At 39.4% G+C, this 16,018-nt stretch overlaps 1 protein-coding gene across 6 annotated transcripts in view; it reads left to right on the top strand.

Moving 5' to 3' along the window:
* LOC124112328 (dynamin-1-like) overlaps nt 1-15,558 on the top strand; it is a 64,672-nt gene extending 49,114 nt beyond the window's left edge. For 4 of the 6 annotated variants that reach the window (XM_048389988.1, XM_048389991.1, XM_048389990.1 and 1 more), the window contains 6 exons: nt 2,211-2,340; nt 3,721-3,867; nt 6,032-6,088; nt 7,926-8,149; nt 10,137-10,292; nt 13,770-15,558. In XM_048389988.1, coding sequence (XP_048245945.1) covers nt 2,211-2,340; nt 3,721-3,867; nt 6,032-6,088; nt 7,926-8,149; nt 10,137-10,292; nt 13,770-13,854 — 799 coding nt within the window. In that variant the 3' untranslated portion in view covers nt 13,855-15,558. Of the gene's footprint in view, nt 1-2,210; nt 2,341-3,720; nt 3,868-6,031; nt 6,089-7,925; nt 8,150-10,136; nt 10,293-11,018; nt 11,175-13,769 lie in introns of all 6 variants that reach the window. The other 2 variants (XM_048389992.1, XM_048389989.1) reach the window with 2 other exon arrangements.
* The last annotated feature ends 460 nt before the right edge of the window (nt 15,559-16,018 follow it).

Here is a 16,018-nt window from a genome sequence, read left to right as displayed (position 1 = left end):
ATTTCACTTTAGATCAGTGGATAATCTCCTCAGTAACTTTCACTTAGTCAACAGCCACCAACTACATCTTTCACTAACTGTAACCATGGTAACCTCAGCATGATAGTTGACTACTCACACCTGACTAGATAGTGAATGTCGAGGTAGATAGTGTTGTCATCATGCATTTCTAGCTTGGCGTGTAGTGTTTGTGATGAGTTCATTTCTCTTCACTAGCCCTTCTATGTTTTTTTCACAGACTGTTGGGTTTTTCTACCCAATTCTGTCCCTTCAAATAAATGTTTTGAAACATTTGATAACAACTGTTATTACCTGATAGATGAACCACTCATTACTGTATTCGACGTAATAAGCGCCCTGCCCGGCCCGTCCGGCGATATTTGTTAATATATTGGCTAGTGAACAATCTCAATTAGCACCCCTTCCAATTGATTAATTGACACAAAACTTATTTATTTGTGTATAATACGCACTCGTATGTTATATGCACCCTTAATTATGGGCAATTAAATCCTGGAAAACATATCTGTCGTACATAAACATTTTAGGCTGTCAACATAAACCATGAAATTCAGATCTTTCAACTCAAAATAATATTCTAATAGGAGCACCTTATTTCTAATTTTGAGAGCACCCTGGGCGCTTATTGCGTCGAATATGGTATGTGTTTTTCTCAGTTGGAACAGTTCACATACTACTTAACATTTGCTGAGGACCACACCCGTGACTAAGGATGACTGTTTTGGTCCTTGGTGAATGTTAAGAAGCTGTGTTTATGAGGCAAATACTGTAACTGATTACACTGCTTCAAATGTCTTCATTGAATAACCCTTCAACAGCAGCTTTTCTCAAATGACCATCAGTAGATACAAAGATATACCCGGCACTTATCTAGACAGGGGCGGTCGGGTAGCCTCGTGGTTAAAGCGTTCGCTCGTCAAGCCGAAGACCCGGGTTCGAATCCCGACATGGGTACAATGTGTGAAGCCCATTTCTGGTGTCCCCCGCCTTGATATTGCTTGAATATTGCTAGAAGCGACGTAAAACCAAAACTCACTCACTCACTCACTTATCTAGACAAGTTAATAAAGGTTGACATGACTGTGTGGCTTCTAACATGTTTGCTACACTGAGAACATAAACATATTAAATAGTTTAGCTGCAAATCAAAGTTAATGGTACCCATTCATACCACACATACCCTTTTTGGTAAAAGAGGTGAAAATATTGCTTTTTTGATTTTTGAAATAATATTGTTGAGAAGAATATTGCTGTGGTAACCTAACTATTATAATAATATCACAATAAATATGGTACCCTAGACCATTAATCTGAGGTTTGAGGTCTGCTGAGTTAAACTTCAACATTTCCTGAACATATAGTGTTTACTGAAATCAGGCAATATGGCCAAAATGGCTGACATGGCGGCCATTTTGAAAACAACTAGTTATGAAATGCTTGTAGCCAGGAGGTTTTACTGCTGTGCTTGTTGCCGTTGTATTCATCTGTTGTATTCATCTGTTGTAGTCGCATTGTTTATGCTTTCATTACAGTTACAGTTCCCTGATCTTTGTGAAACTAACCTTTTGCCACTGTTGTAATAATTGAAGATAATTCAACCAGTCCTGTCCTTTTAAGTTAAATAATTTGATTTGAGTTTAATTTGTAATGGCCTCTTTTTTCTAAGAACATGATGACCAATCAACATGATAACAAACAGAGAACAATGATCTAAGTGGCATAGTCCCTTGATGGATGGTTAGAATACAATCTTAAAGTACTGTTTCTTTGCTTAACTTATGGGGGTGGTGGGATAACCTAGTGGTTAAAGCGTTTGCTTGTCGCGCTAAAGACCCGGGTTCTATTCCCCACATGGGTACAATGTGTGAAGCCCATTTCTGGTGTCCCCCACCGTGATACTGTTGGAATATTGCTAAAAGCGGCATAAGACTATACTCACTCATTTACTTAAATTGGGTAACAAGTTCAATGTGTTTGGACAGTTTAAAAAATGATTATGTTGTGATAAGATTATTTGTTGAAGATGACTTTAATGATATAAAGAGCCTGTCTTATTTATATAAATGTAACATATATTATATTTGTGCGTTGTCTTACTAAGTGTTTTTAATAATCATTAGTAATTACTATAAATATATTTATATGAGGGATGCTACAAGGGAGGTAACCCTGATTGTGTGTCCCTTCAGGAATGTGTACAAGGACTACAAGCAGCTGGAGTTGTCTGCTGAGAACCAAGAAGACATCGACAGCTGGAAGGCGTCATTTCTACGAGCGGGAGTCTATCCTGAACGACAGTCTGAGGAAGGGTCCTCTTCGGTTAGTTGATGAGATTGATATCTGGTGCCACTCTGTAGCAGAGATGACGAAGCTAATTTGGATATCACGAGACCGAGACTTTTCTCTTGTTTGTAAACAAACACATTTACACTACAATCAAGAATGTCTGGCCTGATTGAAGTCTTTCAATGTGATTTGCGAATTGTTTGTTCTGCACAAAGGCAGTGTGAAATAATCTCATAACAGCAGAGTATGTGGACTAGCCCAGTGGTAGAAACTGGCACTAGTCCTATAGTCACTCATCTTCCCGAGGCAAGAGAGTTAACTGTCTATGAAAGTCCAGTTTCCACCCTTGCCGAACTAGGCTGGTATTATGGAGTTACATTTTGGCTGGACTAAAGAGTCTATGCATAGTCCAGTCAAAATCGCACACTGAAATCAAAATCCGGAAATCCTGTCGTGCAGATTTTGGTCGATTGCAGAATTTGCAAAGCATGTGCACTGCCAACTCGTTGTCAGCAGATATTTTCCAAATCTTATCATGTTTTTAATCAAGGTGCTCACGTGATTTGATGCATTTCGCGATGTAAGACACGTTTTATCACAATATAGATCTTGATTATCGATCAGATCGTCCTGACTGGGCGCCACCATTTTGTGTGAGGCAAACGCAAGTGATACGAGAGGTGGAATCAGATTGGTCCATAGGAGAGACTTAGAAGGGACATAACTGATAATAGCCACTGGTGGCGCTACGATCGAGCCCAGTAATTCCAGCCTAGTTCGACAAGGTTGGAAACTGGACTTTTAAAAGTCAGTTAACTCTCTTGCCTCGGGAAGATGATAGTCCCTGCCAAACTGACCAATAGTTAAGGTATCATAAGGACTAGTAGAAATTTGCCCTTTTTAAGGGTTTTGCTATATGGTATCATTATAAGGACTAGTGGATGAAAACTGTTTGTTTCTAACGCTGCTAGCTGGATACTTTTTTGCCGATTTATGTAGCCATGTTTTTTAACGAACTTAATATGGGGAGAAATCAGGTAGCAGAGAAAGAAAATAAATTTCAAATTTTCATCAAGGATAGAACTTCAATCCGAGTCAATATCGATGAATTCGGCTGAATGATAGCCTACGGACATGACAGTTTGATGCATTTGTGTAGTGGAGATACTGCTTCTAGTAAGTTGTGATGCTTCAGTAACAACAAATGTCAATGTTTTTTAGATTGGTCTTATTTTATTTTCGAGATAGGGGAGAAAGGTTTATGTATTATAGTCACTTGATAGAACATAATAATATTCAGTGGGGTTACCTACATTTTATTTTCACTAGCCAGAAAGAAAAGAATGTAGTCACGGGCTATGGGGCAGGTGTTTATTTTGCTACTGTTCTAGGGACAGTTTTGTATTTGTACAGAGCAAGGATGATATCGGCTCGATGGACCCGCAGCTGGAGAGGCAAGTGGAGACCATCCGGAATCTGGTCGACTCCTACATGAAGATCATCAACAAGACGCAGAGAGACCTGGTGCCCAAGACAATGATGCACATGATTGTCAACAACGTGAGTGAGACCCACTAACCCATACATGTTGGCAGGGGTAGAAAGTTGTAACTTTCTTCAAATACCCTACCTCTATTACATCAGAGCCATACATTCTTTTAGATTTTCAACAGACGGTCGTTCTCTGCCAACTTATCATGTCTCCCCCACAAAGGGAGGGGAGACATTGTTTTTGGCTCCCTGTTGGTGTTGGCGATCCATAGCTAGAAAACTATTCAATGTTTTTCAGCAATACTTGGCATGTACATTGCTCATCAGCTTAACAGGTGCCTTTTGCTATTTTAAAAATTTTAAAAATATTTTTTTTGGGGTTTCCATGGAGACAATTTTGAATTTGTCTCAAATGTGGGTAGGAAATAATTTGAAACCGTTCAACATATTACGCCTACATGTTTGCAGGGTTAAAAGTACTTCTGTTTCCACTAGTTGGCAATGATCTACACTTACAAGCCATCTACCTGATGGTAAACTTGGAAGTCTGCAAGGAAATGTCACTAGTTCTTCCACCCGTGAAGATCCGGGTTACAATTGGTCTTCAGCAACCCATGGCGACTAACAGGATTGGGTTGTCAGGCTCGCTGACTTGGCTGATCCATGTCATCGAATCTCAATTGCGTGGATCGATGCTCATGATATCAATCACTGGATTGTCTGGTCCAGACTTGATTATTTACAGACCACCGTCATATGTCTGGAATATTGCTGGGTGCGGCGTTAAACAAACAAACAAACGAAAAAACACTAGTTATTCCTGAATTTGACCACCTAGTAGATTGGAGAGTGGAAGGTCAGGGGTTTGATCCTGGATGCATCATATCAAAAGATGTTAAAAGATGGTACTTGTTGTTACCCTACTTGTCGCTAGGTAATATGGGGCTAAAACAAGGACTGGTCGGCTTGGAGTCAGTATACTGTGTCAGAGGGGTATTCATTTTAAAGTGGGGGCAGTCGGGTAGCCTAGTGGTTTAAGCTTTCGCTCGTCACGCCGAAGACCTGGGTTCGATTCTTGACATGGGTACAATGTGTGAAGCCCATTTCTGGTGTCCCCCGCCGTGATATTGCTGGAATATTGCTAAAAGCGGCGTAAAACCATACTCACTCACTCACTCACTCACTCACTCAATTTAAAGTGTGACATGGTACCTCAGTGAGCTAGCACTATAAAACTGGCATGAGTTAAATTTGACTGAGATTTCGGTTTTGATCAGCTATGCATTTGAATTAAGCTTCCTATTTTCATGCCTGTGCTACAGCTACATAGGCCATGGTATGTGTCTCTCTCTGTCAAAAAACTGGCAATGATAATAGCAGCCAGGCAGAAGAAATATACACTTGAAAACTGGATTTGACCAAAAAATTACAAACTTTATCAAAACATTACTTGGCTGAAAACAGTAGCCAAACACTGCAAACTTAAAACTTAAAAAACACAATCCACAACTAAGACACCAGTATCAAATACATCACCATTTAATGCGGCGTTAAACAACAAACAAACAAACAAAATTAAAGTCTAGGTTTGGAAGATGATCTGGTTAATAGGTTTACCCAAGTCAGGAACCTAATGCATTATAGGGTAACATGGCGATAGGTTTGTAAGAGTTATTCCCCCTTAATCAGATCTGACATGAAGGGTCCACATTCACAGATGACAATAGACGTCTATTTGAATATTTTCTTTTATATATATGTACCATATACGACATAATAAGCGCCCAGGGCGCTCTCAAAATAAGAAACAGGGGGCTCTTATTAGAAGAGGGCTCTTATTAGAAGATTAGAAGAGTTGAAGATAGATTTCGTGGTTTATGCTGACAGCCTGAAATGTTTATATACGACAGATATCTTTCCAGAATTTAATTGCTCATAAGTAAGGGTGCATCTAAAACACGAGTGCGTATTATACGCGAATAAATAGGTCTTTTGTACATTGATCACTCGGAAGGGGTGCTCATTGGGATTGTTCAGTAGCCAATATATCAGCAAATATCGCTGTGGGCACTTGTTACGTCTAATGCAGTAATTAAGACCCTCTTCTCAATTCTTGACACTTATTTGATAAGAACCAGTATGGACTGTGACTGAATGGGTTCAACCGATAGATTGACCTAAAACAAACGATTTACTTTTCTAACTGAAAATTACCGATGCTTTGTCCTTTCAGTTGAAAGAATTCATCAACACAGACCTTCTGGCACATCTCTACTCATCCGGAGACCAGGTAAACAAATAACTAACATCCCCCGATATTTGATGCTTTAACAGGGTGATGGTGACATGCATTAGCCTAGTAGTTAAGGCGTGTGCTTGTCACACCGAAGACACAGGTTCAATTCCCAACGTGGGTACAAGGTGTGAAGCTCATTTATGGCGTTCCTTACTGTTATATTGCTGGAAAATTGCTAAATGAGGTGTAAAACTATATCACTCATTCGCTTTGAAAGGGTGGGTGGGGGTCACATTTTGAATACCCATTAAGATCTGGTTTTGAATGGATCTTCAATAACCCATGCTATCGTAAGAGGCGACTAACCATTGTAACATAATCGGGTGGTCACCTGCGTCATACCAAAAGACGTTAATAGATAGTACTTGTTGTCACCCTGCCTGGCACTTGGCATTAGGGGGATAAGACGAGGACTGGTCGGCTCGGAGTCAGTATTCTGTGTCTGTGTGGGGTATTCATGAAGAACTGTGGCATAGTATGTCAGTGAGCTAGCACTATAAAATCAGCATTCGTCCAGACTAGTACAAGCAGCCACACACACACTCACAAAACAAATTACACGCAACACTGGGAATGGTGATGTAGTATTGTAAATATGTTTTTGCCGGGCTCGTGTGTTCGAGACGCGGAAAATAAAAGCATTTTTTTTTTTTAATGGAAACAAAAACAAAACATGCAGCAGACTTTGTGATGATGCTGCGGTGCCTGAGAACCAAGACTTTTTTTTGTAGTCTAAGGTTTTGAGTTATACATGTTGTGTGTGGAAAATTAACTCTTTATGTCAGTCACATTTTTGTAAAAGTTGGACATGGACCAGATACATGTGGAGATTAAGTGGCATTTAGAAGTTGGTATTATGAACATGAGAGATTCAGTCGAACCCATTTATCTCAAACCGTGTTATAACTTGAGATAAACGGACATTCGAGATACTGAGGGTATAAAACAGATAAGGTGAGGTGGTCGGGAACGCTGGTCAGGCTCGCTGACTTGGTTGATGCATGTCATCGTACCCCAATCCTGTAGATCGATGCTCATGATATCAATCACTGGATTGTGTGGACTCGATTATTTATCATCGCCATCATATATCTGGAATATTGCTGAGTGTGGCGTTAAACAAAAAACAAACAATATCAGGTTGCACTAGTGCATGTTTTGTAGGGTGAAATCCAGGCCTGGTTCAGGTCTTACATTATTGCATTGAATGTTATAATACTATACGGGCGGTCGGGTAGCCTAGTGGTTAAAGCGTTCGCTCGTCACGCCGAAGACCCGGGTTCGATTCCCGACATGGGTACAATGTGTGAAGCCCATTTCTGGTGTCCCCTGCCGTGATATTGCTGGAATATTGCTAAAAGCGGCGTAAAACCATACTCACTCACTATAATACTATACAGTAAAATACATTTATAATGAACACGCTTATAACAAACAGACTGATATAACATACTGTTTTTGTTTTTCCCCTGCCTTTTGCTGTGTATATGCTTTGTATATGGATATAATGATCAACAGTTATCACAAAGTAAAATTGGTGGTCCCTTTGAGTTTAATATAACCATTGTTTACTGTACCTCTATATTTAGGAAATGATGATGCCAAAGGCGCTGTTATAGAATCCATTCTATATCCATTGATAATCCAGATATTCACAACTATAAAAGGCAGATATATGAAACTATTGTTCATGTCCACTTCTCCAGGACCAGTTGTTCGACTTGCTGTTATCTGTTAATCTGTTAATCTGTTATAAAGGGTCTGATATAAAGGTCCCAAGTGCTCCTTCGTGTTGAAAGTTTCAAAACCAATTTTGTTTCTCTTCTTCTAGTCATCTCTGATGGAGGAATCTCCCGAGGAGGCACAGCGCCGAGATGAGATGTTGAGAATGTACCATGCCACAAAAGAGGCCCTCAGCATCATCGGCGACGTCTCCACGTGCACGACATACACCCCCACTCCGCCCCCGGTGGACAACGACTGGCTGAAGGCAGAGTCTGGCGGAGGAGGGGGCGGAGGAGTAGGAGGAGGAGGAGGAGGAATGCCATTTAATGGGTGAGTGGACACTTTGAACATCACCAAGGGCCTCTGTAGATCTGTGGAGTTTCTGGGGCGGATAGGTCCCCAGTACCATGCTTGTATTAGGATGTGATGAGGTGTCGTGTATGCATGCTCTGTATCTTCAGGGCTTGCGTTTCGGTAAACCTTCTCAAACACATGGATCCATTTCCATGGCTCTCTCAATCTAAAATTACCTGGGCCCACTTGCACAAAGCGATCTTAGCGCTAAGATGATCGTAACTCCCATACTTTAACATAGGCTTACAATAGTTGTAGCGCTAAGATCGCTTCGTGCAAGTGGGCCCTGCTCTTGATTTTCATTAACATTAAACAGACCAATCAAATGTCGAGATAAGGAAAAAGGAAATGGGCAAGGGAGGTAACTTGTATTACCTCGAAACAAAGACCACTGCCAGTTTTTTATGGACATGAAGACATCCTTTCCATCAAAAAAGGTTTGTGAGGGCTATCTTTTGTATTTCAGTCAGGTTTTCAATGTTCAATTTCTCCCAAGCTTTATCGTAATCAATGGGACGGGCCACCACTAATTAAGGGAGGATAATTTGAGATCGTGAGGACCACAGGAATTGATCCAGGTATCGGGTTAGTGTAGGTTTACCGAAATGCGAGCCCTGCTGAGATATAGAGGATGTTGTGTATGATCGAGAATCATAGCCTTAAGGTCAATTCATCAAGGATATAGTATTATGCTATGAAAGATAATGGGAATTAATTCCCAATTTATGTACTGTTAATTACACTTCTGTAGAAAATGACTGTTGTATCGGTGTTCATGCTATCACCCTCTTGTTCTGATCAAGATACTTAAAAAAAATGTTGTTATGGTGTAATGTCCCGTGAGGAAATCATGCAAATGTTCCATAGTGGCCTGTTGGCCTAGGTGCGTCTCCAAGGGAAAACAATGTTTTAGCGTTACTAATTCCATACCCTTGACGACCAATGACTTGTATTATGTCACGTGTTAGTGTGAAATTGAATCTCAGAGCTCATCATAATGACGTTATAAGACCAGGGCCCACTTGCACAAAGCGATCTTAGCACTAAGCCTATCGTAAGCCTATGTTAAAGCATGGGAGTTAAGATCATCTTAGTGCCAAGATTGCTTTGTGCAAGTGGGCCCAGATTTATATTTGAATTTGAATTCTTTCTGCTGCTGATTTTATCATCTTTAAATGTTTAGTTTGCTTTCATTTCCTTTTCCTTTTGTAATTATGATTTGTATTAATCTAACATTTTAGTTTTAAGTAAAAGAATTAGCTGCTTGTTTCCCCCTCATTATATTTGCACTCCCATCAGCTAAAAACTTGAATTTTTTGGAAAGTTTGTGAATGTCTAAGTTTAAATTTAAAATAATTTTTAAGTTTGTGCCAGTATGTAATTTTATGATATGTATTCTACAGTGTTCTCAATTAAGTAGGACTGAGTGAGTTAGATTTGAGGCCACTTTGAACAGAATGCCAGTTATGTCACGGTGTGTCAGCTTAATGTGGGAGGAAAGCCCGAAGTGATGCAGGTTTCAGATTTCTAGCACTTTGGTGAAGCCCACGGGCACAGGGATGGTGCTTATAAACAATGAAACATAAAAGGGGTTAATTGGGATTCGAAGTCACAATCTTATGTTTCTGGTCTGTCCAAGTGATGCCATGCCAATTGCAGCGAAGACGACTGGTGCCCCACAATTGACTGTGAATGTCAAAGAGTTCGGGTCATGACTTTAATGTTAAAGCTAAATATTCAAGACGTGTCATGACTCAGAAGTACATCTCATGTCCACAAGAACCTCCTTAATTTCAAATACAGTTTGATATTTTCAATTTTGTCATTTTACTTTATCCTTTATTTTGTTTATAAATCCTCCCATCCTCTTCCATTCTCTTGCTTTTCTTCATGCCTCCATTGGTACTTCCGATCTAATGCCTGCACCATCTCTCCATCATCACAAGCTTCATCTCCCTTGCAGCCGACCACCATCTCCCGCCAGAAACAGACCCCCTCCCCCCGTCCCCAACCGCCCTGGGGACACGGGCCTTCCACAGCCATTAATGCCCATGCGGTCAGGGCCATCCATTCCGTCTCGCCCCGCCCCCCAGGCTCCCAGTGCACCATCAGTACCGGCGTAAGTATGACACCTGCTACGTGATGGGGGGTCGGAGTGGCATTGGATGTTCATGGAGGTGACAAGTACCCATTGTGAAAATTGGTTCTTTCTCTGATATGGGCAACAGTGTCTTTGGACATTTGGATGGTATTTGGCTACTTGCAGTGTAACAGTTAAATGTAACTTGATTGATTCATTATGACTTTCTATTTTGAGACTTGTGGTATGTTTTAAAAACTTTTGAATTTTTAAGTAACAATTTATTAAATAAAAAAATCATAAAAAAACAGGAAAATGGTCATTCATCTGGCAAAATTTCATCAATCACACACAATCTCAAATTTCCATCTGCTCTGGCTATTTATCTTCTAATGTTGTATTCTTTGTTTGTGAACTCATTTATTGATTCAAGGAAAGGAAATATTGACCTGAATATCAATGGAAAATAATTAGGAGTTACCTCCCTTAGTTTTGATTAAATAAATCAACAAGAGCAATTACCTCCCTTTGTTTGGACTGGAATAAAATTGAATAGTTACCTCCCTTGGCTTTTGTGTTGCCACTGCACCAGTTGAGGTGTTTAATATGCAACCTGAACATGTGTGTTTTTGTCACCTCATGTACAAATGATGCCACTCCTGTCCTCCAACACATCAGTCCTGCAGTGATAACCTGGTCAGGTAAGAGCAAGTAGTAGATACGTCCCTCGTGGTACGGAGCATTTAGTCTGAAATAACACTTCAGCAGTATGACATCATCGCCAAGGAACTCAATGATGATGCCCCCAGCCGTTCCGTCTAGGGACTTGTTCATTCCACCTGTGTTAGCAACAAGGGCAGCACCAGAGCCACCTCGCTCACCTAAACGACCAGCGCCAACCATTCCACCATCTATTCCATCGTAAGTCTAGCTGACAAGGTTTGATATTATCAACTTCTTGAAGACAGGGAAACAGTATTATGACCTACATGTGTCAGAAGTGTACAGGATTTGACAAGCTTGAAAGATTTTGGGCTTGAAGTGAACATGAATGTTCAACTTGTAAATCCTTTTGGCTCACGACAGGCTTCCTTTCAATACCTCTTGATCTATGTCTTCTCTGTCAGAATCTTGGTATGTTAAATCAGCATGTGTTGGATGGGTGTCTGAATGTATGAGTGAGTGAGTGAGTGTGCGGGCAAGCAGGCGAATATGGTTGTACAGTCAAGTCTCATTAATCCGACATCGTTGGTCGGATTAACGAGTATGTCGGATTAACGAAATTAAGTGATTTGTGATCGAAAATCGGACGTCTTCAGATAGATAATAACCGTGTGTACCTTGTAATAAAATCATTAAAAACGAAATATTTATATTGTTATGTTGTTTATTCATTCATTCCTTAATTTATAATTAAGGACATTGCAAAAATAATAATAATTTTCCCATTTATGCATAACAATAGAGACATTACTCACTGAATTTATCACATCAACGACACACGTTTCCTTTTCCTGTTAATTGTTAAGTTAATCTCTGCAGCCAGTGCGTGTCAAAACACAGGGTTGTGTACTCGCGGGCAGATGACCACGGAGTACGCTGATCACTGTGTTGGATTAATGAGACTGATTAATGAGTGATTTCGGTAATTCGTTGCAAATTAGGTGTGTCGGAGTCGGAGTGCGAGAATGTCGGATTAACGGGACTAAATAGCATTGAATCAATCGGTTCCCATCACTTGTGTCGGATAAAGCCGAATGTCGGATCAACGAGTGTCGGATTATCGAGACTTGACTGTACATTGTATTTCAGCAATATCACAGTGGGGGACACCAGAAATAGGTTCACATGATGTACCCATGTGGGGATTCGAACTCGGGTCTTCAGTGTGATGATGATGATGATGATGATGATGATGATGATGATGATGATGTTGATTAATAACGATGCCTTGCCAATAGTTCAGCCATAGAGCTATATGATTTATATTGTTAGAAAGACTATCCGCCACAGGCCAGTACCAAGTTTACTGCAAGGTTGAGAATCACCATAAAATGTCATCAGACAACAGAGTGGTGTTTAAATGACTTGAATCAAAACTGCTCGGGTCTAGTCCCCCATTAACATCAACACTTTAAACAAAAATCAACTTGATGTGACGAGCGACTGACTTCATACCTACCAGTATCATGATGATGATGATGATGATGATTATTATGTCATGATATTGGTTCTGAAAGGCAAGCCGACTTGTGTTATACAAGATGGCGACAGGTCTATCAGACAGCTAGATTATTTTTCAAATCAAGATAAATTATCTATGATTAACAAACACAACTTTATTACCGATCCAAATCAAACTTAAACATTAATACAGAAATCTTATACAATATGTATTATTTTTTTCTAATTATATTTTGACCTACCGACTAAATGTTTCAGTATCTAAATAAAATATCTAGTTGGCTAGTTAGCTGTCACTGCACCCAATGTTGTGGGATGGTGCTCATGATATCTATCATTGGTTCTCTGGTCCAGATTCAATTACAGTCAAGTCTCGTTAATCCGACATCGTTGGTTGCACATGATTGTGTCGGATTAACGAGTATGTCGGATTAACGAAATTAAGTGATATGTGATCGAAAATCGGACATCTTCACGATAGATAATAACCGTGTGTACCTTGTAATAAAATCATTAAAAATGAAATATTAATATTGTTATGTTGTTTATTCATTCATTCCTTAATTTATAATTAATGACTATGCAAAAATAATAATAATTTTCCCATTTATACATAACAATAGAGACATTACTCACTGAATTTATCACATGATCAACGACCCACGTTTCCCCGTGTAAATGCAAGTGCTACTGTCTTAACAACTTGCTTCATCTACTTAAAATAGTCTGTCAGTGCGTGTCAAAACACGGGGTTGTGTACTCGCGGTCAGATGACCACGGAGTACGCTGATCACTGTGTCGGATTAACGAGACTGATTAATGAGTGATTTCGGCAATTCGTTGCAAATTAGGTGTGTCGGAGTCGGAGTGCGAGAATGTCGGATTAACGGGACTAAATAGCACTGAATCAATCGGTTCCCATCATTTGTGTCGGATAAAGCCGAGTGTCGGATTAACGAGTGTCGGATTAACGAGACTTGACTGTATTAACATGCTGCCTTCATGTGGTTGGAATATTGTGGGAGTGCAGCGTTAAACAACAAAGTAATGATTTCTTTATGAAGTTGTTGAAAAGGTCGCTAAGGGCAGATAATTTGAATTATCTCCCTTTGGTCACTTTTGTGAAAAAGGCCCCAATGTGTGTGTGAAATAAGTGATTTTATTCACAGGTTGCTCTGGTATAGCTGGAATATTGCTGCAGTGATAGTCAAAATTCATTTGACTTGGACTCGCAAGGAATAATGATAATAATGATAAATAAATCTAAAAATCTTTTTGTGTTTACGTAATACTGATGTGAATTTAATCATGTTTATATTCATTTTTTTTCAGACGCCCAGGAGGTAATTCTCAAGGGAGTGTCCGAGGCGCCCCCAAAATCCCTGGTCGGCCCACAGTACCAGCTAGACCTCAGTAGACCTGTGATGAGTAGACAGATAGACAGATAGACAGATGGACACGGCAATAGGCAGTAGACCATAGTGATTATGCAAAAGTATTGTAGGGATAAAACCAGGTGGGTTTTCATATGTAAATATCTCGCTACCATTACTTGTGATGCAATATTGTCTAGGTGAAGAAAACAGAATGTCAAAACATAGTCAAAGAATTTTTTACCAAGTTTTTTACACGTCACCCAGCTGTTTTACAGCCTTGTTAAGTTCAGTTTGTTCATAGTGTATATTTATTGTATGTAACCGATACTTAGTTTGTAGACAATGTCAAATATTGGTTTGAACATTTCGAGAAAATAACTACATTTGAATTGCATTTTGATAATGCATGTGATAGTCTGTTTTAAGGAGAATGTGAAATTTTGAATAATCGAATAGTTTCTCTTTTGACGTGAATAATCTGGTCTTTGTGGACTGTGTTAAGGAACTTTTACCTACTATCCATATTCATCATGTCTGCTAGCAGAGGGACAAAAATTGATGAAACCATTCATCATTTCTTTCACTAGTTACATGTTGTGAAACATCTTTCATGAGTACAGTCGGCAAATATACATAGATTTAGATTACAGTGTTAGCTAAGAGAATTTATCTGCCAGTAACATAAGCAACCAGCATCTATAGGCACTAGAAAGTTATTTATTCAAATTTATCTGATGTAGGTCAAGGTCAGTGGCATGATCTAGGTCAAGGTCAACTGACGATCTTAGTCAGGCTCATTTTTTGCGAGGTCAAACTGTATGTAACAGTTGCACCCGGTATTTAATGTCTTGTGTGATGCCAAATAAAGGTCATAGGAGTATAATTCACCTCAAGTATATTTCGTGACATAATATGTCAATGGTGTCTATGCTCTTTGAATGTGTTTTCTTGGCCTAATGCAAGACAATAGACATATATATGTATACGTTGTTTGTACTATTGAATCTGTTACCATGGTTACCAAACTTGTTTGTACATTCTGTATGTGTTGTATATTTGCATATTTGCACATTGTCGTGGAGGTAGAGATGGGTACAGTACATGTCCTTCAGTATGGAATTGTTGTCTGTTGCAAATAGATAAAAGTTTATCGTCAGTGTGATGAAGGTGACCGTGTCATTTTGCATCAGCCAACAGGATATTTTTGATTCAAAGAACAATTTACTTGACTTTTTGTGAAATATATACATATATTCTAGATGAAATGAGATCATGACTTCAATTCTCTGTGTCAGATCATCATCATTTTTATCTTTTCATGTCCTATCATGCAACTTCAAGAATTATTACTGCTTTATGAATCTTTCATATACCGCTTCTGTTTTGTTTGTTAGCTTTTAACATTATGCCTGGGTAATATTTATATGATGCATGTTTTGAAAGGATTTCATTACATTAAGTGTAAATACCAGTCATTACAAGCATAATTCATTTATTCTTCCAGGGAAATTGATCACTTTGAAAATCTTGTTCATTTGTCATTCATTTTATTTTATTCTGCTTATTGCGTATTACGGAGCTTCTGCACAGAGTTATTCCCCTTTGAATATCAATATAGGGGACTGGTCATTTAGTATAGGGTGGGGGGACAGTGAAATTAAATGGGGGTGGAGAATAAATGACAGGGAAAAGGTGTGTGTCAGAATTTATCACAACTATATGGGCAAAGAAGAATGACACATGGCTCAGGGTGGGGGGGGTTGGGGGGTTGGGGGGTCGGGGGGTGGGGGGGTCCTGTATGTTTGATAGGTTGTTGGTTACTGCTTTCGGACATAGTCAAATAACATATCAATTAAAGTTAATAAGATAAATAATAATTATTTATAGGTATACATTTATACAGTAAAATGCCCTACTAACTCCATTCGTGTGCAGTTACCTGTGCAGTCCTATGGTTTATAGGGACTGGGAGGCAAAACCTTGCTGTATGGAGCTTGGCATTCCTGGCTCAAGGTGTTTATTAGGTGACAGTAAGATTTATGTGAAAGGGCTTTTAGGTTGAGGCCTGAGTTATTGTTGGTTTTATTAGAGTCTGTGCTGCTCTAACCTCGGAACTTCAGATATGCTTCAGACTGAGTCAAATTACTGCAATTGCTGTTTTAAGCATCCTGTTCAAGTAAACGCCCCTTCACCAACTTCTGAACC

This window comes from Haliotis rufescens, unplaced genomic scaffold, assembly GCF_023055435.1.
Source record: "Haliotis rufescens isolate VD_foot unplaced genomic scaffold, xgHalRufe1.0.p SCAF_8, whole genome shotgun sequence".
Classification (NCBI taxonomy): domain Eukaryota; kingdom Metazoa; phylum Mollusca; class Gastropoda; order Lepetellida; family Haliotidae; genus Haliotis; species Haliotis rufescens.
Note: the sequence above shows the minus strand (reverse complement) of the source record. Positions and strands in the feature narration are given on the sequence as shown.